At 51.7% G+C, this 27,500-nt stretch overlaps 1 protein-coding gene across 1 annotated transcript in view; it reads left to right on the top strand.

Moving 5' to 3' along the window:
* The window catches only part of NNT (nicotinamide nucleotide transhydrogenase), a 198,448-nt gene that overhangs the window by 92,726 nt on the left and 78,222 nt on the right, over positions 1–27,500 (top strand). The window contains exons 12-21 of the mRNA XM_075326766.1: positions 1,490–1,600; positions 5,733–5,896; positions 8,951–8,958; positions 9,020–9,035; positions 11,163–11,189; positions 12,090–12,108; positions 13,734–13,768; positions 21,874–21,914; positions 23,928–23,950; positions 26,744–26,758. Coding sequence (XP_075182881.1) covers positions 1,490–1,600; positions 5,733–5,896; positions 8,951–8,958; positions 9,020–9,035; positions 11,163–11,189; positions 12,090–12,108; positions 13,734–13,768; positions 21,874–21,914; positions 23,928–23,950; positions 26,744–26,758 — 459 coding nt within the window. The remainder of the gene's footprint in view (positions 1–1,489; positions 1,601–5,732; positions 5,897–8,950; positions 8,959–9,019; positions 9,036–11,162; positions 11,190–12,089; positions 12,109–13,733; positions 13,769–21,873; positions 21,915–23,927; positions 23,951–26,743; positions 26,759–27,500) is intronic.

Below are 27,500 nucleotides of genomic sequence, written 5' to 3'. Positions count from 1 at the left end.
TCCAAAATTGTCGTTACAATGACAGTGTCATTACAGTGACAACCGTCGGCCTGGGCCCCCCCCACGGATTGGCCGCTCAGCCCGGACTTGCCCCCCCGCATGAATTGGCCGCTCGGCCAGGCCCTGTGCCCCTCACGCATTGGACGCTCACCCTGGGCCCCCCTCCCCCCCACGCATTCCTAGAACCCACACAGAGCCCCGACTCCCAGGTGACTGCTGCAGCCCCGGAAGCCCACACCGGCAGGACTAAGTGGAAAAAAGGCTGAATGTGTTAAACCACTAGCTTACCCCGGCTCCCGGCACACGTGTGCCAGAGGCGGCGTAGGCTGGTAACTATAGAAACCGCTTTCCTTAGTTACCCAATGTAACTAGCTTACCCCGGCACACGTCAGCACTGTCGCTTTTAGTACTTACCTTTTCTCAACTTTGTCAGATCCGGCGCGATCCCGTGCACTGTGTACACTACAGTGACCGCGCAACAACCTCCGATCACGTGTTGTCATGTGACCAGGAAGTTGCGGCGCTGCCAGTGTACTGTACACAGTGTACGGGAGCGCACCGGATGTGGGAAATCACTAGCTTACCCCGGCTCCCAGCACACGTGTGCCAAAGCCGGCGTAGGCTGGTAACCATAGTACACATCGGGTAACTATAGAAACCACTTTGCATAGTTACCTGAGCCACGCCCCCGCACGAATTAGCCGCTCGGCCAGGCCTCGCCCCTGCACGCATTAGCCGTTCAGCCAGACCCCGCCCCCTGCATGAATTAAACGTTTGTCCTGGCACCGCCCCCCTCACGCATTGGACGCTCGTCCTGGCCCTGCCCCACAGCACACATTCCCCGAAGGCTCCCAGGTGACTGCTGCACCCCTGGAAGCCCACACCAGCTGAGACATATTGTTGCGTTGCTGGGATCGTGTCTGAGCCAGCGTATGCTGGTAAACATGGTACACATCCAGGTAACGATGGAAACCACTTTTCTTACTTACCCAATTGTGTACCATGGTTACCAGTGTATGCCGGCTCCATGCCCATTAAGATCGTTGCTCTCCCGCTGTTAAACACGCCGATGCGTGCTGCACAGCAGGAGACCAACAAACAAAAAATTAATCAGCACTGTCGCTTTGAATAGTTACCCGATGTGTACCATGGTTACTAGCTTACCCCGACTCACGGCACATGTGTGCCGGAGCCGGTGTACACTGTTAACCAGTGTATACATTAGGTAACCCATCCAATCCATTTATTACATTATTATTCAATCTGCTAACCTACATACACGTTCTAGACTATATAATATAATATAAAAATAATTTTTTTTATTGTAGTTAAAATAAATAAAAATATTACAATAGGTTAAAGGGGGGGGGGATCTGAACAAATCCTGGAGGGAATGTGTTTGATACAGGCCTGATCTTCTTTGTCTCCGCAGACATGTTGCATGGGATGTATAAAGCTAGTCTTGACTATTCCTTGTTCTTTTGTACAGGTCTGACGGCTGTCGGTGGGCTCGCGCTGATGGGTGGTAGTTACCTCCCCTCCAACACCCCTCAGGTCCTGGCTGTGCTGGCAGCATTCGTGTCTTCTGTGAACATTGCAGGTAATGGGATACTCCTCCCCGGGAGGAATATAATGTGCATATGAGTCACGTGGGCAGTGAACATAACGCTGCTCATCTTTGCTACACCATCATTCCAACGATCTGTTTTTGTATTGAAGAATGGGTTTCCCTGGCTTTGAGGTCTACCCAGCATCTTCCTAATCGTTACCTCAAGTCTTCACCTTGTACTGTAGGGCTCGGGATATACGGCCACTTCACTTGTCATGAGCGTGGCAATGATTGGTACTGTGGTTGTGTTGTCGCTCGTGTTATGTTTTTTGCCCAGCTCTATAAAGGTTGTGCAACATGGAGCACAATTTTTGAGACTTTGTCATGTGTGCAAGATAACCTCACTGCTCCAAGACCAGGGGTGACAAACTCAAGCCCTCAAGGCCCACCAGCAGTATGTGTTTTCAGGATTTCCTTAGTGTTGCACAGGTATTGGAATCATTAACTCTGCAGGTGATTAAATTATCACCTCTGCAATACTAAGGAAATGCTGCAAACAGGCACTGCTGGTGGGCCGTAAGGACTGGAGTTGTGCACCTGTGCAATAGACATACAAGGCACAGCAAGTGATTGCTTGTAGGAGGGGGGAATGAATTACAGATGCCTCACAACCCCGACTACATTTTGTTCGGATTGCAATCTGTAGTGATCTTGGCCTTTTTAAAGGGAATTTGTCAGCTAATTAATTCATCCACCAGCAAAATGAGTTGAAGAATGGCTATGTTTATAATTTTACCCAGAAAATGCTGTTGCTTTTCAGAGAAAATGTACTTTAAAATATGGCTGGAGATGATGTCAGTGGGATTACCAGTCAAAGACATTCCTGCAGTCTCATGTTTACCTCAAATAACAGGTCTCCAAATACATACAGGGAGCAAAGTGTCAGTGTAGGTGGGCGAGAAGCCAGCGGGCGCAGGGAGAAGCCAGCGGGTGCAGGGAGAAGCCACTGCAGACACATCGCTGACTAATCTTCCTACTCGCCCTGTCCCCGGCTGTTGCTATACACACAGTATGTTTTCCGAGTAAAATATACATGTGTGCAACAACAGAGCCGGGCTTTGATTCTTGCTGCCCGGGCTTCAGGCAACATTAATCATCTGAAAGCTGTGCTAAAGGGAACCCATGACTATAGAAAAAGACATGACCCGTACATCCAAAAATCATACACTACTACAAAGCCGCTAGGCAGAAGTGTACAAAACTGAACATAAGGTCCTTAGCTTAATGTTCTGATCAGACTGTGTGAAGCCCACTGTCACGTCACGGTGAACCATTGTGTCCTAACCAAAAAGGTGTGGCACCATGAGGCAACTGCCAAATCGACAGCGTTACCAGTAGGGGGAGCGACCCAGCGCCTGATTTATTACACCACTATTGGCCTCGAATAAAAAGATCATTGTGACCATTTTTATATGAATAGCTGGTGTGTAACATATCTCTCAAGGGCTGTGCCATGATATTGCCTGTTTGGCCTGGTCCAGATTGCCGTATTTCACGGTCCATATATAGACCGCAATGCACAGACTGTACAAGGTCTCCCTGCCTGAACTTATGGCCTCCTGGGGCCTTTTCACATTGCGTTCTGATCTCCGTTCAGTGGTCCCGTCGGGCCCTCCGTCCGAACTCCCCCTGCAAAACTAGTTTTGGTCTCTGTTGTGTACCATTTTCGGCAGTATACGCTTTCTGGAGGCGGACACTGAGACGCAGTCTACTACATCTGGGTGTGCGCCTCCAATAGGTGTACACTATAATTGAACGAGTACCTAACTATTCGCCCTCGCTATACTCATAACAAGTATTGTCTAATGCTTGCGTATTCATTCCGAATAGCGTGTGCAATGCAAGTCAATGGGGAAAATCTCGCAAAGTAACAAGTAACCTGAATGCCGTACTTTTCCTGCGAGTAGTGAATAGTGCGGACTTCAGGCTACTTGTTACTTCGCGTTTTTCCCCATTGTCTTGCATTGCACATGCTAGTCAGAATGAATACTCGAGCATTAGACAGTACTCGTTATGAGTATAACAAGTACGAATAGTTAGATACTCGCTCTACTCTAGTGTACACTCCCGAAAATGGTGCACCATTATAGTCGGAGGTCCCATCGGCAGATACGTCCGAAACCCTTTCGGATGGAAACCCTTACAGGACCCACTGAACAAGGAGAGGAGCGCAGTGTGAAAAGAGCATAAGTATATATATATATATATAATATATATATATAATATATATATATAATATATATATATATGTGTATATATATATATGTGTATATATATATATGTGTATATATATATATGTATATATATATATATATGTATGTATATATATATATATATATGTATATATATATATATATGTATGTATATATATATATATATATATATATATATATATATATATATATATATATATATATATATTATATTATATATAATATAGAAAGACTGTCAGTCAGTGCAGTTTTAAGAAAGAATAAAATGTGTGTTTTGAGGGTGTGCATGACATTTGGGCTGTCTTGATGATGTGGTGATGAGTGAGCACTAAAGAGGAAGCTGGACAAGAAGCTGTGTCCGATCTTGACCGGGTGAATATTGATCCAGAATGTCAGCACCCTCTGTAGATTTGTAACAGCCACTAAGTATCCGCTGGTGGTCACAGGCGGCTATAGACCGTTTCCATACATGAATGTATAATTGTGAACTTGATGGACCTACGTCTCTTTTTCAACCTATGTTACTATGAATTATTGCACTTTTGGGGGAGGCAATACATTATACATGGGGATCATTTTGCGCTGTCATGGTCATCTGGATCGTTTTTCGGAGAACTTTCCCTGCGGACATGGATTTGGGGGGTAAGGAGGTCCCAGCGTAGAAGGGAAAGTGATTTTATTGGCATCGGCATCGACATTCTTCAATAATCAATTCAATATGGAAAATTATATGCGGCTAATTGAGCCAAATTGTCGTTTTGCCAGGATATTGCTTTTCCCTTACTCACTGTCTTTGTGTAAGTAATTCTTTAAATGGTTGTCACAAATAGAGCCAAGCTCTGCTCCGAAAATCTAAAGCAGCCGTGTGTAATATGCTAAAGCTTGGCTGGATTATTCCTTCCAGCAGTACCGCGCTGTAGATAATATAGGGCTTTAGGAAAGCCAGAGACACGTGATCATAAACACCCAGGCGGCCATAGCAAGGTGTGCAGCATGGACGGGATAGGGAAACCTGACAGTCCGGGCTCGGGTCCCCTGCTGTCTGAATACAGGTCTCCTCGTTCTCATAGCACCGATTTGGATTCATTGGGGTATGCTGGCTTGGGCAGAAGATGTCTGACAGTCACACAGGTCATGGTATAGCATCAATGCCTGGAAGACTATCGGATGCATGTAGTGATTATAGCTTCACTATTGTGTGGGTGTAATTACAGTAGCCATTGTACCTAGATATTGCAATGTCCTCGGCAGTCATCACCTCGCTTGGGAGAGCAGGGGACATTGCGGCTGGTTGCCACTATTGGGAGAGCAGGGGACATTGCGGCCGGTCGCCACTATTGGGAGAGCAGGGAACATTGCGGCTGGTTGCCGCTATTGGGAGAGCAGGGGACCTTGCGGCCGGTCGCCACTATTCTTAGAGCAGGGGACATTGCGGCCAGTTGCCGCTATTGGGAGAGCAGGGGATATTGCAGCTGGTTGCCACTATTGGGAGAGCAGGGAAGTTTGTGGCCGGTCGCCACTATTCTAAGAGCAGTGGACATTGCGGCCGGTTGCCGCTATTGGGAGAGCAGGGGACATTGCAGCTGGTTGCCACTTTTGGGAGAGCAGAAGATATTGCAGCCGGTCGCCACATTTGGGAGAGCAATGTCTTCTGCTCTTAAAAGTATGGTGATGACTAATTTCTCTAGGAAGTAACGCAGCCACCTTCTATCTGTTCACAATATTACAAGTGCCACATAATTAACCAAATGGAGGAACTAAAACCATCCTAACTAGGTTTGGGTGGGTTAACAACCCCAAAAACCTTTTTGAGGCCATGTGGAAAGAAGTCTCCAGATCTGGCAAATCTTCATGTGGTTGCACCATCACAGTGTAATCTTTTCTCTCCTGTCTGGTTCTTCTCTCGGCAGGTGGTTTCCTGGTGACACAGAGAATGCTGGACATGTTCAAGCGTCCCACTGACCCCCCAGAGTACAACTACCTGTACCTGCTCCCCGCGGGGGCGTTTGTAGGGGGCTACGCAGTTGCACTGAACAGTGGATACAACATTGAGCAGGTGAGGAGAGGGTTTCTTGTGTATACCTCTATGAATTAGACCATTTCATCCATTTTTTTTTTTTTTTGCTTGTGGCCATCTTCTGTTCAACAGCAGTAAACCATTCAAATGGGGCACTTTATGACGCCATTCTTAGGATTGGCGGAGGTCACAGCATTAGGACCCTTAGCAAATCAGTAGGTATTCTCTCCGGGCCGTCATCTACCCTCCTGTCAGCTCTCATCGCCTACATGTGGTGGAAAAGGAAAGATCGTCAGCCACAATGTGCTTTGGATTGAATCGCTCTTTGAGTTTTTCCATCTTAAAAACAAACATTTCACATTTTGTATAGCTCCATAAGAAGTCATTTTGTTAGTGTTAATATTATTTCGTGTTCCGATTGACCCCCCCCCCCACCCCTCCAATCCGTAAACTGAAGGGTCCACAACGCTCATAACCTCCATGTCTCCGTCATGGATTTTCCGTACATAGTGATGTCCTTGGCCTCCCGCCAAGCAGGGAATTGCAACCCAGGCAGAGTCCCGTGAAAGGAGCGCAGTCAGAGTTCCCTGTATGGTGGGTTGCACTGTCCTGGGATAATTGGCGGCAGGCGAGTATTCAGAGGGATCTCTTCTTGGCCTCCATAATGGGCTAAGAGCCCCAGAAGGGATGCATTTCTGAATGCGGCGATACTAAGTGTGTATATTTTTAATTTTTTTTTAACCCTTTAATTTTCAATCAGGCGAAAGGGAGGTGATTTTGAACTTTTTTAGTTTTTTTTTTTTTTTTAAACTTTTAGTTTTTTTTTTTTTTTAAACTTTTTTTTTTTTATTTATATTTTACTAGGTCCTCTAGGGGACTAAAACAATCAGCAGTCTGATCGTTGATTCATTTTCCCGATCAGAGCAGCACAGCTGAAACTGGGAGAAATGATCATCTCTTGTAACAGCCAGTACTCGGCTGTTTCTTACAGGACCTGAGTCATGTTAGCACAGGAGTCATCACATGACTCCTGTGATCGAAAGTCACATCACGTGACTTCCGTTATCGGGATCTACCACTATCGCCGTTAAGATGGCGCTGTCACATCTTGACAACGCCATTTAAGGGGTTAAAAGGCATGGGTAGATAGCAGTTTCGCTCATGCCTAGCAGGCACACATGTCAACTGTATAAATCAGCTGACATGTGCGCGGATCCCCACCTGCAGCCCGCAGCATGACCTATGACCGCTAGGACGTAACTTTACTGCCTGCGGTCGTTAGGGGGTTAAAAGGCTGTGTGTGAAAAGGCTTCTTTCTTGTCACTGTACCCCACAGAACAGGCATATGAAGAAGTCGGGAGATTATCAAATGCGGTGCACAACTCATCCTTGCCGGAGATTCCTGTAGCTCCTTTAATGTTGCTGTAGGCCTCTTGGCAGCCTCTGGAGTAATTTTCTTCTTATGTCACCGTTGTGCCAAATTTAAGCCACCTCTTGATGACAGCCATCAGCGTTCCATGGAATCTAATGCCTTGAAATTTTTTTTTAGTAACCCTTTGACTGCTTTCAACAATGAGATCCCTTTGCTTTGTTGTCAGCTGTTTACAATCCATGAATTTTGCTGTAAAATGCAAGTAAGAAAATGTCCCCAAAATTCTGCTAGAACTAAAGTTTTACATGGGATTAATGAAAATCACTACATGATGGCAGCTGAGTACTGACTACTATATAACATGGGTGTACATGTGATTAGGTAATTGTGAACACAGTTATCAAAATGATTGTTAGCTATCAATCTGCTTGCACAGATTATTAGTGATATCAAAGGAGAAAATTTCTGAAATGATTCTTCTTGGTATGTGTGTTTTTTTTTTTTGTTTTTTGTTTTTTTTTTTATTTTATTTTACATGACAAAATGACAAAAACCTGACATTTTAACAGGGGTGTGTAGACTTTTTTTTTTTTTTATTTTTTTTTAATATCCTCTTAATGTCTGTAATCTGCTGAAATTTGGTTTTCTGATCTTTGGCCAGCATTGCCAATCGCTTGCCTCCGTACATGTCTCATCGGTTCGCACAAAAGGGTCTCAAGTGAGCACCAGTCTGTTATATCATCTATCCATGCTTTGTATAATATCATATCTAGGAAAATCTTACAGTACTCAGCATAAATTAGTGCACCCCATCAGATTATTCTGAAAGTAAACAAGGCTTTCTGAAAACTTTTTGTATGGGGTACTATAGTACAAAATACTCCCACAAATGTGGGCCATTGATTGCAAACAAGATCTATTTTGCCCACCCAAAAGTAATTTTCCTAATAAATTAATTCAAGACCATGTTGCGAAATTGAGTACACCCCAGTAAACGTTTTAGAAGGAAAGCTACAGTTTAGACTATGAAAGTGTAATTAACAAGACCATAGGCAAAGTCTAATTATTCATTAGACAGTTGATTATAATAGAGCATTGCTTAACAAAGAAAACCGCATCCCATTTCATGCTGTTGGCAATGGCACCACGTGGAAGAGAAATGTCACAAGAAATAAAGAAATGTCTTTACTGAAGAAAAATTAAGGTTACAAGATCAACAAAGCTTTACTTATCAGTCAGAATACTGGAGTAAAAGTGATACAAACTTGGTGCTATCCTTTCAAATTCATTGAGGTCATCCAAAGTACTAGATGTAGCAATTATTGATGTGAGTTTGATTCCATTTTACTCAAATTAATAGAAAAATTAAGATTTCTTTGTCGCTCTATTGGGAGACCCAGACAATTGGGGTGTATAGGCTATGCCTCCGGAGGCCGCACAAAGTATTACACTTAAAAGTGTTAAGCCCCTCCCCTTCTGCCTATACACCCCCCGTGCTCCCACGGGCTCCTCAGTTTTTTGCTTTGTGCGAAGGAGGTCAGACACGCACGCACAGCTCCATAGATGGGTCAGCAGCAGCTGCTGACCATGTCGGATGGAAGAAAAGTGGGCCCATATAGGGCCCCCAGCATGCTCCCTTCTCACCCCACTCTTGTCGGCGGTGTTGTTAAGGTTGAGGTATCCATTGCGGGTACGGAGGCTGGAGCCCACATGCTGTTTTCCTTCCCCATCCCCCTCAGGGCTCTGGGTGAAGTGGGATCTTACCGGTCTCCAGGCACTGAGACCGTGCTCCATCCACAGCTCCTAAGACTCTGCTGGATAGGAGCCGGGTATCGTTCAGGGACATGGCCCTGCTACTTGAAGGTACTCTGTATCCCTGTGGGGACCGCGCACAGCAACACTCCAGCATTGCTGGGTGTGCTAGTGCACCGGGGACCGCGGCGCTGACCGGGTTAATGTGCCATTACACACTCAGCGTCGCTGAGTGTGTTTATGTAGGGGGACTACCGTACTACCGCCGCCGCCATGTTTTTAACACTGAGGCGCGGCTGGGACTTGTAGTGCGCTGGGGACTTCCGCGCGGCCGCGCTTTTATGGCAGCCGCGCTCATTACTTGAGTCCCCGGCTTGTACGGCCTAGTGTTTCCTCCTCCCGCCCACAGCCCTGACAGGCAGGGGAAGGGCGGGACGCTTTACAGACGAGCTGCAGTGAGGGCTGGAGCATGCTTTGCATACTCCACTCCCCTCACTGCACTGTGAGGCACCAGTTCCCGCACTTTCTAAGGGTCACGCCCACGGCTTCCTCCTCTCTCAGGACGCCGGCAGCCGTGCCATTACACACTCGGCATCGCTGAGTGTGTTTATGTAGGGAGACTACCGCGCTGACCGCCGCCGCCATGTTTTGACACTGAGGCGCGGCTGGGACTTGTAGTGCGCCGGGGACTTCCGCGCGGCCGCGCTTTTACGGCGGCCGCGTTTATTACTCGAGTCCCCGGCTTTTGCGGCCTAGTCTTTCTTCCTCCCGCCCACAGCCCTGACAAGCAGGGGAAGGGCGGGACGCTGCACAGGATGAGCAGCACTGAGGGCTGGAGCATGCTTTGCATACTCCACCCCCCTCACTGTCCTCTCCTCAGAAGCCGGCAGCCATTCCTGTCAGCTCCTTGAATGCTGCAGAGGGGGACAAATTCTGACAGACCCAGGCAGGGACCCTGGTGGCCTCACAACCGCTTTATGCGGGGGGTATGCAGCATCTGTGGTGCTAGCCACATTTGTGCAGGAGTGTAATTTTAAATCATATGTTTATAAGATATGCTTTACACTGTATGGTGCACAGTTGATTCTGTATATATATTGTGTTGCTCAGGGAAGTCAACAGCATGGCGCCCATAAAAGGCAGGAGCGCCAAACCACAGGCTTACTATGCTGCCTGCGCCGCATGTACGACCCCTCTGCCGGTAGGATCCACTGAGCAATCCAGACCGGTATCTCAGCACAGGGGCACTGTTGAATCATTGCTCCCTGGCCCACCTCAGTTGGACCAGAGGTCTCCCCGGGGTGTCTCATAGATCCCAGAGTGAGGTCTCTGATACAGACCCCAGCCCCTGACCGTCTAAGCGAGCTCGCTGGGAAATTCCCTCGACATCTTCATATTGGTCAGGGTCTCAGCGGGGGGAATCCCTGGATGATGAAGCGGAGACAGCTGATCAGGATTCTGATCCTGAGGCCGCTCTCAATCTTGATACGCCTGACGGGGACGCCATAGTGAATGATCTTATAGCGTCTATCAATCAAAGATGCCACTCACAGGCAGATGGAGCTCTGGTTGAAATCCATCTATGAAGCTATCAGCGCTTCTTTTACACCAGCATTTGCAGCCGTATGGGTGCTACAAGCTATCTCAGCAGGTCAAGCGCAAATTGACGCAGCCACACAGACGTCGGCATTTGCGTCTTACGCTATTAATGCTGTCCTGGACTCTGCGAGCCGTATGGCGGTTGCTTCCGCCAATTCGGTGGTACTCTGCAGGGCCTTGTGGCTACGGAACTGGAAGGCAGATTCTGCTTCCAAAAAAGCGTTTAACCAGTTTGCCAATTTCTGGCGACCGACTGTTTGGCGAACGTTTGGATGAAATCATCAAACAATACAAGGGAAAGGATACATCTTTACCCCAGCCCAAACCGAACATACCCCAACAGAGGATGGGGCAGTCGAGGTTTCGGTTCTTTCGGGGCGCGGGCAGGTCCCAATTCTTGATGGCTTTCGGTCTCCTCAATCCGCATCCTCGGTTGGTGGCAGGCTTTCCCGCCTTTGCGACTCCTGGCTGCCAAGGGTAAAAGACCGTTGGGCGAGAGACATTCTGTCTCACGGTTACAAGTTAGAGTTCGCCTCTCGTCCCCCGACTCGATTCTTCAGGTTATCCCCGCCTCCCGAGCGAGCCGAGGCTCTTCTGCAGGCGCTGGGCACCCTGAGGGCAGAAGGAGTGGTGGTCCCTGTTCCTCTTCAGCAAAAGGGTCACGGGTTTTTCTCCAACCTGTTTGTGGTTACAAAGAAGGACGGGTCTTTCCGTCCTGTCCTGGACCCGTAACTGCTCAACAAACACGTATAGACCAGACGGTTCCGGATGGAAACCCTCCGCTCCGTCATCGACTCAATGTCCCCAGAAGATTTCCTTGCATCGATCGATATCAAAGATGCTTTTCTCCACGTACCGGTGGCTCCAGAGCACCAACGCTTCTTGCGCTTCACCATAGGAGACGAACACCTGCAGTTCGTGGCACTGCAGTTCGGCCTGGCTACAGCCCCACGGGTTTTCACCAAGGTCAGGGCTACAGTAGTTGCGGTCCTCCACTCTCAGGGTCACTCGGTGATCCCTTACTTGGACGATCTGCTGATCAAGGCACCCTCTCAAGAGGCATGCCAACACAGCCCCGACGCTTCTCTGGGGGCTCTCCAGAGTTTCGGGTGGATCATCAATTTTCCAAAGTCAAATCTGACACCAGCCCAATCGCTGACATATCTTGGCATGGAGTTTCATACCCTATCGGCGATAGTGAAGCTTCCGCTGATCAACAAGCGTTCACTACAGAAAGGGGTGCAATCTCTCCTTCAAGGTCAAGCACACCCCTTGAAGGGCCTCATGCACTTCCTGGGGAAGATGGTGGCAGCAATGGAGGCAGTTCCTTTCGCGCAGTTTCACCTGCGTCCTCTTCATTGGGACATCCTACGCAAATAGGACAGGAAACCGACGTCCCTCGACAGGAACGTCTCCCTCTCTCAGGCAACCAAAGCTTCCCTTAGGGGGTGGCTTTCTTCCCACTTCATTATCGCATGGGAAATCCTTCCTACCCCCATCCTGGGAGGTGGTCACGACGGACGCGAGTCTGTCAGGGTGGGGAGCAGTCTTTCTCCACCACAGGGCTCAGGGTACGTGGACTCAGCAAGAGTCCTCGCTTCAGATCAATGTTCTGAAGATCAGGGCAGTGTATCTTGCCCTAAAAAGTGTTCCAGCAGTGGCTGGAAGGCAAGCAGATCCGAATTCAGTCGGACAACTCCACAGTGGTGGCTTACATCAACCACCAAGGCGGAACACGCAGTCGGCAAGCCTTCCAGGAAGTCCGGCGGATTTTGATGTGGGTGGAAGCCACGGCCTCCACCATCTCCGCAGTTCACATCCCGGGCGTCGAAAACTGAGAAGCAGACTTTCTCAGTCGCCAGGGCATTGACGCAGGGGAATGGTCTCTTCACCCGGGCGTGTTTCAGGAGATCTGTTGCCGCTGAGGGAGGCCGGACGTCGACCTAATGGCGTCCCGGCACAACAACAAGGTCATGGCATTCATGGCACGCTCTCACGATCACAGAGCTATGGCGGCAGACGCCTTAGTTCGGAATTGGTCGCAGTTTCAACTCCCTTATGTGTTTCCTCCGCTGGCACTGTTGCCCAGAGTGTTACGCACGATCAGGGCCGACTGCCGCCGCGCCATCCTCGTCACTCCAGACTGGCCGAGGAGGTCGTGGTACCCGGATCTGTGGTATCTCACGGTAGGCCAAACGTGGGCACTACCAGTCCGACCAGACTTGCTGTCTCAAGGGCCGTTTTTCCATCTGAATTCTGCGGCCCTCAACCTGACACTGTGGCCATTGAGTCCTAGATCTAGCGTCTTCAGGATTATCTCAAGAGGTCATTGCCACTATGAGACAGGTTAGGAAACCAACGTCCGCCAAGATCTACCACAGGACGTGGAAAAATTTCCTGTCGTGGTGCTCTGCTCGGGGTTTTTCTCCCTGGCCTTTTGCCTTGCCCATTTTTCTGTCCTTCCTTCAATCTGGACGGGAAAAGGGTTTGTCGCTCGGCTCCCTTAAGGGACAAGTCTCAGCGCTCTCTGTGTTTTTTCCAGTAGCGCCTAGCCAGACTTCCACAGGTATGCACGTTCCTGCAGGGGGTTGTCACATCGTTCATCCTTACAAGCGGCCGTTAGAACCCTGGGTTCTGAACGGGGTGCTGATGGTTCTTCAGAAACCACCATTCGATCCAATAAGGGATATTTCTTTCTCATGCCTTTCGCAGAAAGTGATTTTCCTAGTAGCAGTCACTTCACTTCGGAGAGTGTCTGAGCTAGCAATGTTGTCGTGCAAAGCCCCTTTCCTGGTGTTCACCAGGACAAGGTGGTTCTGCGTCCGGTTCTGGAATTTCTCCCAAGGGTGGTACCCCCCTTTCATCTCAATCAGGATATCTCCTTACCCTCTTTTTGTCATCATCCAGTTCACCAATGTGAAAAGGATTTGCACTGGTTAGATCTGGTGAGAGCACTCAGGCTCTACATTTCTCGTACGGCGCCCCTGCGCCGCTCGGATGCACTCTTTGTCCTTGTCGCTGGCCAGTGTAAAGGGTCACAGGCTTCCAAATCAACCCTGGCCCGGTGGATCAAGGAACCAATTCTCGAAGCTTACCGGGCTGCCGGTTCCCTCAGGGCTCTAGGCCCATTCTACCAGAGCCGGGGGCGCGTCCTGGGCTTTGAGGCACCAGGCTACGGGTCAGCAGGTGTGTCAGGCGGCTACCTGGTCGAGCCTGCACACTTTCACGAAACACTATCAGGTGCATACCTATGCTTCGGCGGATGCCAGCCTAGGTAGACGAGTCCTTCAGGCGGCGGTTGCCCACCTGTAGGAAGAGGCCGTTTTACGGCTCTATTACGAGGTATTATTTTACCCACCCAGGGATTGCTTTTGGACATCCCAATTGTCTGGGTCTCCCAATAGAGCGACAAAGAAGAAGGGAATTTTGTTTACTTACCGTAAATTCCTTTTCTTCTAGCTCTAATTGGGAGACCCAGCACCCGCCCCTGTTTTTTTTGTGTACACATGTTGTTCATGTTGTTTGGTTTCAGTTCTCCGATATTCCTTCGGATTGAATCTACTTTACACCAGTTTATAATCTTTTCCTCCTTCTTGCTTTTGCACCAAAACTGAGGAGCCCGTGGGAGCACGGGGGGTGTATAGGCAGAAGGGGAGGGGCTTAACACTTTTAAGTGTAATACTTTGTGCGGCCTCCGGAGGCATAGCCTATACACCCCAATTGTCTGGGTCTCCCAATTAGAGCTAGAAGAAAAGGAATTTACGGTAAGTAAACAAAATTCCCTTCTTTTATTTAATAAAAGATATATTATTAACCTTGCTTTCAAGGTTATAAGTTAAATATGGTCTTGTGTTCAGTGAGATATTGATTACAATCTTACCTTTCAAAGGGGGTGTACTCACTTATGGTGAGTGTTGTATACACTTTCTTTGTGTGTATATCATAAATACAAGCACACAGTATTTGGTGTGTAATAAATGTGGATTACAGCCTTTTTATAACCCTCCGACCCAAAGGGAAACTCTTGTCAGCACACTGATTTCCAACATGGACTTTGGCCTAAACTGAACATAGACGAAATCAGTCCTCGCGAGCCAGTTGGCAAATATCTAAAGAAACGTAAAGTAAACTAATAATCACAGCCCCCTCCAAATCCCAGCATGGATGAGTTCTGCAGACCTAAAATGATTATATTCCCCTACAAAAAAACAGCCCAAATTCTTAGTAAGCCGGGCTGAATCCAGTCCCATAAACACGAGAAACCAGATACTGCGTGATCCTTTATTACCTACAGTATTACATACGTCTGCAGAGGATTCGATAGAAACCGCGCCAAAGGCGGGAGCCAACAACCCCTGTAATGGCTCTGTCTCTACGAGGCCGTCTATTTATTAATGTAATAGACAAGTCCGGGGTGTAACACACGACCCTCGCTGTGCACAGACTGGTCCTTGCACCACTTCTTTACAGATGGTGGAGCTCATCGCCCGTAATACCATTAGGGTGTTTGTGTAATGGGCTGAGACTTAATACCAGATTGAGCAAACTCTAGTTTTTGTGGGGTTTTTTCTCACTTTTTTAATGTTTGTAACCCTTTTAGGACATTGCGAGGAACTTTTGTTATGTTATTTTGTCCATATTTGGCTATATTCTGGGAAGCATGACTTTATTATTCATATTATTAGTATTATTTATATTATATTTTAATTGCAAGTTTTTTACATTATTATAACATATATATATATATATATATATATATATATATATATATATATATATAATTTTATAGCTTCTGCCTCCGGAGGACACACAAAGTACTACACTCAAAAGTGTAGCTCCTCCCTCTGAGCCTATACACCCCCTGGAGAACCAGATCTAGCCAGTTTATCGCTTTGTATTCAGGAGGCATACATCCGCACATGCATTCTCATCTGATTTTTCATTTTTGGAAAGAGTTTGAAGAAAAGCGGGTCCAAGCCTGGACCCCCGGCATGTCCCTTCTCACCCCACTGTGTCGGCGGTGCTGTTAAGGTTGATTCCAAGGCTGGAGCCTTACATGCCGTGCTCCTTCACCATCCCTCCGGGCTCTGGCTTGAAGTGGGAGCCAGCACGGTTCTCCATGCTTGGCAGGAGACCGGTCTCCATCCGCAGCCCTTCAGGATCCTGCTGGACCGGAGAACTCGCCCCCAGGGACTTGAAACCCTGCGTCTCAGCAAGCTAAGTACCTGAGACAATTATATATGGGGGTCCCTTGTACTTTATTGTTGGGGGAGAGTGTGCTGAGTGATTTTTGTGACATTTCCAGCGGGTTCTCTGGCTGTCGCCTGAGAACCGCGCCGATGGTGCCTGCGCGCCGGCCGCACCTCTCAAATTTAGGCCCCGGCTTCGCCGGAGGCCTACTTTCGGTTTCACTGCCCTCGCATGTCATTCATGCAGAGGGACAGTGCGGCTCTGCCCAGCGGCCGTTCTGCACAGGGGAGGGACACTCCTCACTGAGTACATGTCTCCTCCCCTGTAGGTCTCTTTGGCCCTCCAGATCCCGCTCTCAGAGTGAGTCCCGCCTCTTCGCTCCGGCGCCATTTTCTCAGCGTTCTTCCCTGCGATCAGCGCTGGCTGCAGCATCCCTGCTGAGGTGCTCAGGGGTCCAGGCTTTGGGATCTGCAGGGCACACAAACCGCTCCAGTGGTCTGGTAAGCCACAACCTCCGGTTGTGGACCTTTTGTATATACTCTCTGGGGGTCGTTCTGGCAGAGCCCCCACTTCAGCAGCATGTCTCACACGAGGAGCAAGGCTCCAAAGCTGTATTCAGTATGCACTGCATGTAAGCTCCTACTGCCTGAACCGAGCACCTATCCACATTGTGATGCCTGCTCTAACCTGACGATGCCTCAGCCTGGAATCGCCCCCCCAGTGGTCTCTCAGGCTGCTCCGGTCCCTGTGGCTGAACCCCCGGCTTGGGTAGAATCCTTATCTAGGTCTATCTCCCAGTCTTTTGCCGACTCCATGGGTCAGCTGTCCAGGACTTTGCTGAACATGCATCAGCCCCCTTCACAGGGTGCCTCTGCTGCTAGGGCTCTCTCAGCGGAGCTCACAGAGGATTCATCATCTGGTCGCAGACCCCGTCCTCCTAAAAGGAGACGCAGGGCTCTCTCTCCTTCCTCGTCCCGCGGCTCTGTTTCAGACGCTGACTCGCGGGACGAGGAGGATGCCTTTACAGGGGGCTCGGAGGCTAACTCCATGTGCCCCATTGATCTGTCAGAAAGTGACTCAGATGTTAGTGATTTGATTGCGTCCATTAATTCTGTACTGGATCTCAATCCGCCAGTATCAGAGGAGCAACCATCTCTGGCAGAAAAGCACCAGTTTACCTTGCCTAAGAGGACAAAGAGTGTGTTCTTTAACCACTCCAGTTTTCAGGCCGCTGTGTCCAAGCCCAGGGCCTGTCCTGACAAACGCTTCCCAAAGCGTGGTTCTGATGACCGGTTTCCATTTCCACCTGAGGTGGTCAAGGAGTGGGCTCATTCACCAAAGGTAGACCCCCCGGTGTCTAGACTCTCAGCCCGGACCGTTGTATCAGTGGCTGATGGCACCTCTCTTAAGGATTCCACTGACCGCCAGGTCGACCTTCTGGCCAAATCTGTATATGAGGCGGCAGGGGCCTCGTTCTCCCCAACTTTTGCAGCAGTGTGGGCTCTCAAAGCCATCTCTGCTTCTCTAGAGGAGATGCATTCCCTCGCCAGGGAATCTATGCCCGAAATGGTTGCTTTAACTTCCCAAGCTTCAGCTTTTTCATCTTATGCCATGTCTGCCATGCTGGAGGCTTCTCACCGCACTGCGGTGGCTTCGGCTAATTCCCTCGCTATCTGCAGGATCCTGTGGCTTCCAGAGTGGAAGGCAGATGCTTCCTCGAAGAAGTTCCTTGCTGGACTCCCTTTTGCTGGGTCCAGGCTGTTCGGTGAACAACTGGATGAAATTTTTAAGGAAGCTACTGGCGGGAAGAGTACTTCCATGCCACAAACCAAAACCAGGAAACCTGTCCAGGGTAGGAATCAGTCGAGGTTTCGTTCCTTTCGTTCCTCCAACTGGTCGTCCTCTAAGACCTCGGCCTCGTCCACTAACTCAGCCAAGGACCAAAAATCCAGCTGGCGCACAAAAGCGCGTCCACAGAAGACCGCAGGAGCTGCTGCCACTAAGGCAGCCTCCTCTTGACTATCTGTCCGCGCCAGCAACGTCCTTAGTCGGTGGCAGGCTCTCCCACTTTGGCGACGTGTGGTTTCAACACGTCTCCCATCAGTGGGTGCGGGATATCATCTCCCACGGCTACAGGATAGAATTCTCTTCCAGCCCGCCAAACAGATTTTTTCTGTCAACTCCCCCCTGCTCCAAGGCCGCCGCCTTCTCTCAGGCCGTGGCATCCTTGCAGGCCAACGGAGTAATCGTACCGGTTCCCGCCCGGGAATGGTTCAGAGGTTTCTACTCAAATCTCTTCCTAGTCCCCAAAAAGGACGGTTCCTTCCGGCCCATCCTGGATCTCAAGCTTCTCAACAAGCATGTTCAGGTGCGGCATTTTCGCATGGTGTCTCTGCGATCAGTCATTGCCTCAATGACCCAAGGGGATTTCCTGGCATCCATCGACATCAGAGATGCCTATCTGCATGTGCCAATTGCAGTTTCACACCAGCGTTGGCTACGTTTTGCAATCGGAGAGGAACATTTCCAATTCGTGGCTCTCCCCTTCGGGTTAGCCACGGCCCCTCGGGTATTCACCAAGGTCATGGCAGCAGTGGTTGCGGTTCTGCACCTCCAGGGGTTGGCAGTGATTCCTTACCTGGACGACCTTCTAGTCAAGGCTTCATCCAGCGCAGACTGTCAGCGGAGTGTCTCGCTCACTCTCGCCACTCTAGCCCAATTCGGGTGGCTTGTCAATCTGCCCAAATCCACTCTGGCTCCGACCCAGAGGCTTACGTACCTAGGGATGCAGTTCGAGACTCTGCCGGCACTTGTGCAGCTGCCCTTAGTCAAACAGCAGTCCCTACAACTGGCGGTGCGCTCTCTGCTGAGGCCCCGCCGTTATTCCATCAGGCACCTGATGCAGGTGCTGGGTCAGATGGTGGCGTCAATGGAGGCTGTTCCCTTTGCCCAGTTCCATCTGCGTCCTCTGCAGCTGGACATTCTCCGCTGTTGGGACAAGCGGCCTTCCTCCTTGCACAGGCTAGTGGCTCTGTCGCCACAGACCAGGAGCTCTCTTCAGTGGTGGCTTCGGCCCCTCTCTCTGTCTCAGGGGCGCTCCTTCCTGGCCCCGTCCTGGATGATTCTCACTACGGATGCCAGTCTATCCGGCTGGGGAGCGGAACGTCTCCACCACCGAGCGCAGGGCACTTGGACTCCGTCCGAGTCAGCCCTCTCGATCAATGTGCTGGAAACCAGAGCTGTGCTTCTAGCTCTCCTAGCCTTTCACCACCTGTTGGCGGGCAAGCACATCCGAGTCCAGTCAGACAACGCGACAGCGGTTGCCTACATCAATCACCAAGGCGGGACACGCAGCCGCCTGGCAATGTTGGAGGTTCAACGCATCCTTCAATGGACGGAGGACTCAAAGTCCACCATATCCGCAGTCCACATCCCAGGCGTGGAAAACTGGGAAGCAGATTATCTCAGCCGTCAAACCGTGGACAGTGGCGAGTGGTCCCTGCATCCGGCAGTGTTTCAGTCAATCTGCCGCAAGTGGGGCACTCCGGAAGTGGACCTAATGGCATCCCGTCACAACAACAAGGTTCCGGTTTACGTGGCTCGCTCCCACGATCCTCAGGCATTCGCCGCGGACGCTCTGGTTCAAGACTGGTCCCAGTTTCGTCTGTCCTACGTGTTTCCCCCCCCCTAGCTCTCTTGCCCAGAGTTCTGCGCAAGATCAGAATGGAGGGCCGTCGAGTCATCCTCATTGCTCCGGACTGGCCCAGGCGAGCTTGGTACCCAGACCTGCTCCATCTGTCCGTAGAGGTGCCGTGCCATCTTCCGGACCGTCCAGACCTCTCACAAGGTCCGTTTTTCCGCCAGAATTCTGCGGCTCTCAGGTTGACGGCGTGGCTCTTGAGTCCTGGATCTTGACGGCTTCTGGTATCCCCCCTGAAGTCATCTCCACTATGACTCGGGCCCGTAAGTCTTCCTCTGCCAAGATCTATCACAGGACTTGGAAGATTTTCCTGTCCTGGTGTCGCTCTTCCGGCCATTCTCCTTGGCCTTTTTCCTTGCCGACCCTTCTGTCTTTTCTACAGTCCGTTCTGCAGCTAGGACTATCCCTCAACTCTCTCAAGGGACAAGTCTCAGCTTTGTCAGTTCTGTTCCAGCGGCGTCTCGCTCGGCTGGCTCAGGTCCGCACCTTCATGCATGGCGCGTCTCACATCATCCCGCCTTACCGGCGGCCCTTGGATCCCTGGGACCTCAATTTGGTTCTCACGGTTTTGCAGAAACCCCCCTTTGAGCCTCTTAGGGAGGTTTCTTTGTTTCGTCTTTCACAGAAGGTGGTCTTTCTAGTGGCCATAACTTCCCTCAGGAGAGTCTCTGATTTAGCTGCGCTCTCTTCGGAGTCACCTTTTTTGGTTTTTCATCAAGACAAGGTGGTTCTCCGTCAGACTCCGGACTTTCTCCCTAAGGTGGTGTCACAAACCACCGGGGGGGTCACTCAGAAATCCCCCGCGCTGGCTACCAGTACGTCACAATCGGGGGGTAACAAGTGGGGGTCACCCCTCCTTTATACCTCCCGACCGACAGACAGAGCACGTGACGCGCTCTCTAGCGCCCCTCTTATAGTCAGGCCAATTATGGAATTGCCCGACCATAAGCAAGGAGGCCGCTATACTACTTATGCCGATTATTGAAGGGTCCCCGGTGAGAGTAAGGTATATATTCCCCCGACCTCCGCGGGCGGAATATATAAAATCTCCCCGAATCTCACTGGCCTCCCCACAATAATCCTTGGCACAATTCGCTGCCACCAACCGATTTACGGTAACTATTAGCCGAACACACAGACGTGGGATTCAAGATCGAGATAACAGAACAGCCCAAGATTAATTATATAATTTAATCAGCCTAAAGCACACTAGAAACTACAATATATACAATAGGGAATCTACAGAATATACATATGTCAGAGTACAGTTACAATCAAAGCATGGGTTACAAACAGGCATACACAGTTCCAGCAGTTACCTTGTTGCGTCTGGCCACAGGGGGGCGCTGTACCCAGGTTTCTAGGATCCTTCCCACAGATGTTTCCTACACGTGCCCCCAGCGAGAAGAACCACTGGAAAATGGCCGAAGTAGGGTTATCAACCTGGCCAAATCCAGGTCCCCTCCTACCTTCGTGACCTCACAGGGAGCACTGCTCCACCCCTGGCTTGAGTTATGGACAATATCCCAACATGGAATATGGGCCATAACTTTGCCTGGGAGCGTCGTAGGCGGACGCCAATGCTCTCATTGTGACAGTTATGAATTTAGCTACAGAACGAGGGGACTCATGACCTGTCTGCCAGTTCCCCATTGGCTGATATCACGCCTGGGGCATTTCCCAATGTCCTGCTCCCATAAAAAGGGTGTGCCGGCATCGTCCGCATGCGGAGACACCATTTTTATGGTTGCCATATTTATCGGAAATATGGCTTGCGAGATATGAACCATTTTTTACTGGAGTCGTTCTGTCTGGCTATTTCCATAGCCTTGCTAATTAGATAGCAGCTCCTACTACAGGGTGACGGCAGGGAGTCATCCTGTGTCCATTGTTCCCACACCACCTCATCTCCATATCACAGGACATGGCCATGGAGGTGTAAGTGGAACACTGAGAACAAGAAGGGAGGGGGCACTGCCAGGGAGTGATGAGGGATTATGACTGGAGTCATAATTCATCTTCATATCCCGGGATTTGCCTCACACCTCCCCCCTTTTGAGGGCGCTAGGGGGCAGCACACTCCGGTGTTCCCCCGTGCGCCCGTCCGCGACCTCTCCTTGTCGGGACAGCCCGTCTGCGTTACCGTGGTCACGGCCCCTTTTGTGGCGAATGGTGAAGTTGTATTGCTGGAGCGCGAGGCTCCATCGCAACAATCGCCCATTCGTCCCAGAGACGGTGTGCAACCAGCTGAGGGGATTGTGGTCCGTCTCCACGATGAAGTGGCGCCCGTATAGATAGGGTTGCAGACGCTGCAGGGCCCACACTATGGCCAGGCACTCCTTCTCCATCGTGGAATAGGCAACTTCCCTTGGTAACAGCTTCCTGCTCAGGTACAAGACTGGGTGCTCTTGGCTCGCAGAGTCCACCTGGCTGAGCACCGCACCGAGGCCGAAGTCACTGGCGTCGGTCTGTACTACAAACGGCCGCGTGAAGTCGGCTGCCTGTAGCACGGGCGGGCTGGACAGGGCGTCCTTTAGGGCCCGGAAGGCTGTCTCGCAGTCCATTGTCCAATCGACTGCAGAGGGCAGCTTCTTCTTGGTGAGGTCCGTCAAGGGCTTTGCCAGGCTACTATAGCATGGAACAAACCTCCTATAGTACCCAGCGGTCCCCAAGAAGGACATCACCTGCTTCTTGGTCCTGGGGGTGGGCCAGGATGCGATGGCTTCCACTTTCTCAGGCTCGGGCTTCAGTGTTCTCCCGCCTACCCGGTGACCGAGGTACTGGACCTCGCTCATGGCCAGCTGACACTTTCCCGGCTTGATGGTCAAACCTGCCCGGTGGATCCGCCTGAGCACCTGTGCTAGATGCTCTAGGTGGTCCTCCCAGGTGGGACTGAAGACGGCAATGTCATCTAGGTGCGCGGCCGCGTACCCTTCAAGTCCCTTGAGCAGGGTGTTGACCATCCGCTGGAAAGTGGCAGGGGCATTCCTCATCCCGAATGGCATCACCGTGGACTCGTATAGTCCAAATGGGGTAATAAAGGCAGAGCGTTCCCTGGCCTTGCGAGTCAGGGGGATCTGCCAATATCCCCGGCTCAGATCCATGATGGTCAGGTACTGAGCCCCGGCCAACTGATCGAGCAGGTCATCGATGCGTGGCATTGGGTACGCATCGGCGACCGTGACAGCATTGAGCCCCCTGTAGTCCACGCAGAACCGAGTGGTTCGGTCCTTCTTAGGGACGAGGACTACAGGCGAGGCCCAAGCGCTGTTGGATGCCTGGATCACCCCCAGCTTCAGCATCTCGTCAATCTCCTGGCGCATGTGTTGCTGCACCTCCAGGGAGACCCGATATGCTGAACGCCGGATCGGGGGATGATCCCCAGTGTCCACGTGATGGACAGCCAAGTCAGTCCTTCCGGGCTGGTTGGTAAACAACCCCCGGAAGGGGTGTAGGGTGGCCCACAGCTGGGACCGTTGGTCCTCCAAGAGCTGGTGGCCAACCTCCACATCCTCAATGGATCCGCCTGCCCTAACCTGGGCTAGCATATCCAAGAGGGTTTCCGCTTCTCCCTCCTCGGGCAGGTTGCACACGGGGAGCGCACATGCCTCCCGCTCATGATGTGCCTTCATCATGTTCACATGGAAGGGCTTCCGCCTTCCACGGGCAGGGTCCAGGGTGACCAGGTACGTCACAGGGTTGAGCTGCTGGTACACGAGGTATGGGCCTTCCCAGGCTGCCTGAAGCTTGTCCTGTGGTACGGGGACCAGTACCCACACCTCTTGACCCACTTGGTAGGTCCTCTCACAAGCGTTCTGGTCGTACCAACGCTTCTGATCGGCCTGGGCTTGAGCCATATTGTCGTGTACCAGTTGCGTCAAGGCCTGCATTTTGTCCCGGAAGCGCATGACATACTCGATAACCGACACTCCAGGGGTGGCCAAATCCCCTTCCCAAGCCTCTTTCACCAGAGCCAGGGGGCCCCGCACACGTCGCCCGTACAGGAGCTCAAACGGTGAGAATCCTGTTGAGGCCTGTGGAACCTCCCGGTAAGCAAATAACAGGTGTGGGAGATACCGCTCCCAGTCACGCCCATGGGAGTCGACCAACATCTTAAGCATCTGCTTTAAGGTGCCATTGAACCGCTCGCACAGGCCATTAGTCTGTGGATGGTACGGGCTGGCCACCAGATGTCGCACCTGGACTTGCTTACAGAGGGCCTCCATCAGCTGGGACATGAATTGGGTCCCCCGGTCAGTGAGCATTTCCTGGGGAAAACCCACTCGGGAGAAAATCTCCAGCAATGCGGTGGCCACCTTGTCAGCCCGAATGGACGACAAGGCCACTGCTTCTGGGTACCGGGTGGCATAGTCCACTACCGTCAGTATGAAGCGTTTCCCGGAGCTGCTGGGGATGGCCAGCGGGCCGACCAGATCCACAGCCACCCTCCTGAAAGGCTCATCGATGATTGGCAGAGATACTAGTGGGGCTTTGGGGTGTGGCCCCGCCTTCCCCACTCTCTGACAGGTTTCACACGAACGGCAGTAGGCAGCCACATCGGCCCCCATTTTTGGCCAGTAGAAATGCTGGTTTAACCTGGCCTTGGTCTTAGCGATCCCTAGGTGTCCGGCCATCGGAATCTCATGTGCGATCCGCAACAACTCCGTCCGGAACGGATAGGGTACCACCAACTGTCGGTCCCTGGGCCACGCCTCCGGTGAACCCTGCTGGACCGTGGCCCGGTACAGCCGTCCTTGGTCCCAGACCACTTGCTCCGGGTCCGAGTCCGAGGGAGGCTGTGCCGCCTGCTCCTTAAGAGCTTTCAGGCTGTCGTCAGCTTCTAACGCTGCCCGAAACCCCTGACTAGATGTGGCCAGAATCGACGAGACTGTCACATCTTCAGTCAGTACCCCGGGACCTGTGTCCTGGCCTCCACCTGACTCGGCTGCCACTTGGTCAGAAGGGGAAGAGCTATCGGACCTCCGGGAGGCCCCTTGGCTTCCAGCACTCCCACTGCGGGTGACAGCGGCCACAGCCGCTGCGACCGTGGGTCGTGCCTGCTCCTCCTCCGTTCCTGACCAAGTCGCCGGTTCAGGCAGACCTACCTGGCTTCCTGACACCCCGGTTGTGGGGGAACCATGCACCGAGATCTTACCTGGGAGCACTTCCGCTCCTGGACCGGCCCCAATCTCACCTGCCTGTTCCCCTCTTGCAGCAACAGAACCCCGCTGTGAAATCTCTGGGGACCCCACATTTGCTGTGGTAGCCCCCACCCCACACACTGGTCCTCCCCCTGCAGCACCCTGCTCTCTGCTTATCCCTGCAGAGGGCAACAGATCCCAGCTCACAGGCTGATTACTTGTAGAGGCATTGTCACACCTTTCTCTGACCCCCTCCCCTGTCACAGCTGCAGCTGCGTGTGTGTCTATGGTGTCTATGCAAGCAGAAATATCAGAGTTCACTCCCTCCTCCCTTACATCATTCATAGATAACACATTAACATTGTTAGGAGTCATGTCAGTACGGGCTGAAGGTTCAGCCCTTGGGGGGGGCCCAAACTGGGAGGTTATCTGCCCCAAATCTGTCCCAAGTAGCACGTTTGCAGGGATCCGATCAGTTACCCCCACCTCCCTCACCCCTCGCCCTGCGCCCCAGTCCACATAAATGTCAGCAACAGGCAGCGCCGGGTCAATGCCTCCAATCCCGGAGACAGCGAGGGTTTTTCCAGGGATCAAGTCTTGGGGGGACACCATCTCAGGCCGCACCAGAGTCACCTCCGAGGCGCTGTCTCGCAGTCCTATGGTCACAGACCGGCCGACGGTGACAGGTTGGAAGCTGTCCAGGGACCTACCACCACCCCCACCCACACAATACACCTTGGGCGGCCCTTGGGACGGGGACGGAGCCGGGGCCTTGGGACGCTGAGGGCACATGGCCTTGAAGTGTCCAGGTAGGTTGCACTGGTGGCACCGTCTTGGCTCTGCCACGGGCCTGGAGAGGGGAGTTGAGGGGGACACCCCCTGCAGTCTAGGGGCAGGTGGGGCAGTCGCAGAATTCATCTTACCCCCTCTCCAGGTGCTGCTGGTGGCCGCTCTCCTGGCCTCAGGGGCCCGGTTGTTGGTGTAGTCATCGGCAAGGGCAGCTGTAGCCGTGGACCCCTTTGGCTTCTGGTCTCGGATGAACTGGCGGAGATCCTCAGGGCAGTTCCACAAGAGTTGCTCCGTGATGAACAAGTCCAGGATCTCCGGTCCGGTGGAAAGCTGCAGGCCTTGGGTCCAGTGGTCGGCAGCTCGGGCAAGTGCCCGCCGGTGGTCAGCCCAGGAGTCCTTTGGTCCCTTCTGTAGGCTCCGGAACTTCTTGCGGTAGGACTCTGGAGTGAGGTTGTACTGTTGGATCAGGGCCCGCTTGATGGTGTCGTAGCCCTGATCTGCCTCAGCAGGCAAGTCCCCAAGGATATCTAGGGCCTTACCCCTTAAACGGGGGGTCAGGTATTTGGCCCACTGGTCCTTGTCCAGATGGTGCTGCAAGCAAGTCCGTTCAAAAGCAGTCAAGAAAGAGTCCAAGTCTCCCTCCTTCTCCAGCACTGGGAAGTCCTCAACACGGACCTTTGGAAGTTTGGTGTCTCGAAGGTCACATGTGGCTGATGAGGGCCGGAGCTGAGCTAGCTGCAGCTGGTAGTCACGGTCTGCCTGTCGCTCTCGCTCTTCACGCGCTGCCTGCCGCTCTCGCTCCGCAGCCTCACGCTCTGCGTGCCGCTCTGCCCTGCGCTCTGCCAGGAGTTCCTTGTAGCCCTTCTGGTCTCCAGCCTGGAGAAGGGCCATAGCCATTTGAAGAAGGCTATCCGAGCCTCCCAGGCTCGGTGGAATGGCACGTGGTGAACTGCGGCACGCTGCAGAGCTAGGCGATTCACTGTCCATTGCAGAGCGGAGGGCTGGCATCTGGCTCGTTGAGGAACCTTGGGTGAGCTCCTCCTCATCTTGTCCATAATTGCCAGCTTGTGCGCTGTCCTCTGCAGAACGGTTTTCTGGCGTCGAGCTCCTGGAGGACTCGTGGGCAACCTCCTCATTGCTGTCCACAGCACCGTCCTCCCTCTCTTCGGCTCCTGCCTTAGCATTGGCCAGTTGCATAGCTCTGCTCCTGGTGCCATCAGCCATTCTTGCAGACTTTTGGTCACTGACACAGAACTGACACCTGATGCCTCCACACACCTTACAGTATCTGCACTCTGACACTCTAGTGTTGAGCTAGTCTGAAGACCCCAGCAGCCACAGCTGCTGCAGGCAGTCTTTAGTGTCTGGGAGTATGGGTCTCACACTCACACACACTATTATCTCGATCCCACCGCTATGCCACCAATATGTCACAAACCACCGGGGGGGTCACTCAGAAATCCCCCGCGCTGGCTACCAGTACGTCACAATCGGGGGGTAACAAGTGGGGGTCACCCCTCCTTTATACCTCCCGACCGACAGACAGAGCACGTGACGCGCTCTCTAGCGCCCCTCTTATAGTCAGGCCAATTATGGAATTGCCCGACCATAAGCAAGGAGGCCGCTATACTACTTATGCCGATTATTGAAGGGTCCCCGGTGAGAGTAAGGTATATATTCCCCCGACCTCCGCGGGCGGAATATATAAAATCTCCCCGAATCTCACTGGCCTCCCCACAATAATCCTTGGCACAATTCGCTGCCACCAACCGATTTACGGTAACTATTAGCCGAACACACAGACGTGGGATTCAAGATCGAGATAACAGAACAGCCCAAGATTAATTATATAATTTAATCAGCCTAAAGCACACTAGAAACTACAATATATACAATAGGGAATCTACAGAATATACATATGTCAGAGTACAGTTACAATCAAAGCATGGGTTACAAACAGGCATACACAGTTCCAGCAGTTACCTTGTTGCGTCTGGCCACAGGGGGGCGCTGTACCCAGGTTTCTAGGATCCTTCCCACAGATGTTTCCTACACGTGCCCCCAGCGAGAAGAACCACTGGAAAATGGCCGAAGTAGGGTTATCAACCTGGCCAAATC

Source organism: Anomaloglossus baeobatrachus, chromosome 1 (assembly GCF_048569485.1).
Source record: "Anomaloglossus baeobatrachus isolate aAnoBae1 chromosome 1, aAnoBae1.hap1, whole genome shotgun sequence".
In the NCBI taxonomy this organism is placed as follows: Eukaryota; Metazoa; Chordata; class Amphibia; order Anura; family Aromobatidae; genus Anomaloglossus; species Anomaloglossus baeobatrachus.
The sequence above is the reverse complement of the archived record's forward strand: the minus strand, read 5'-3'. Positions and strand labels throughout refer to the sequence as shown.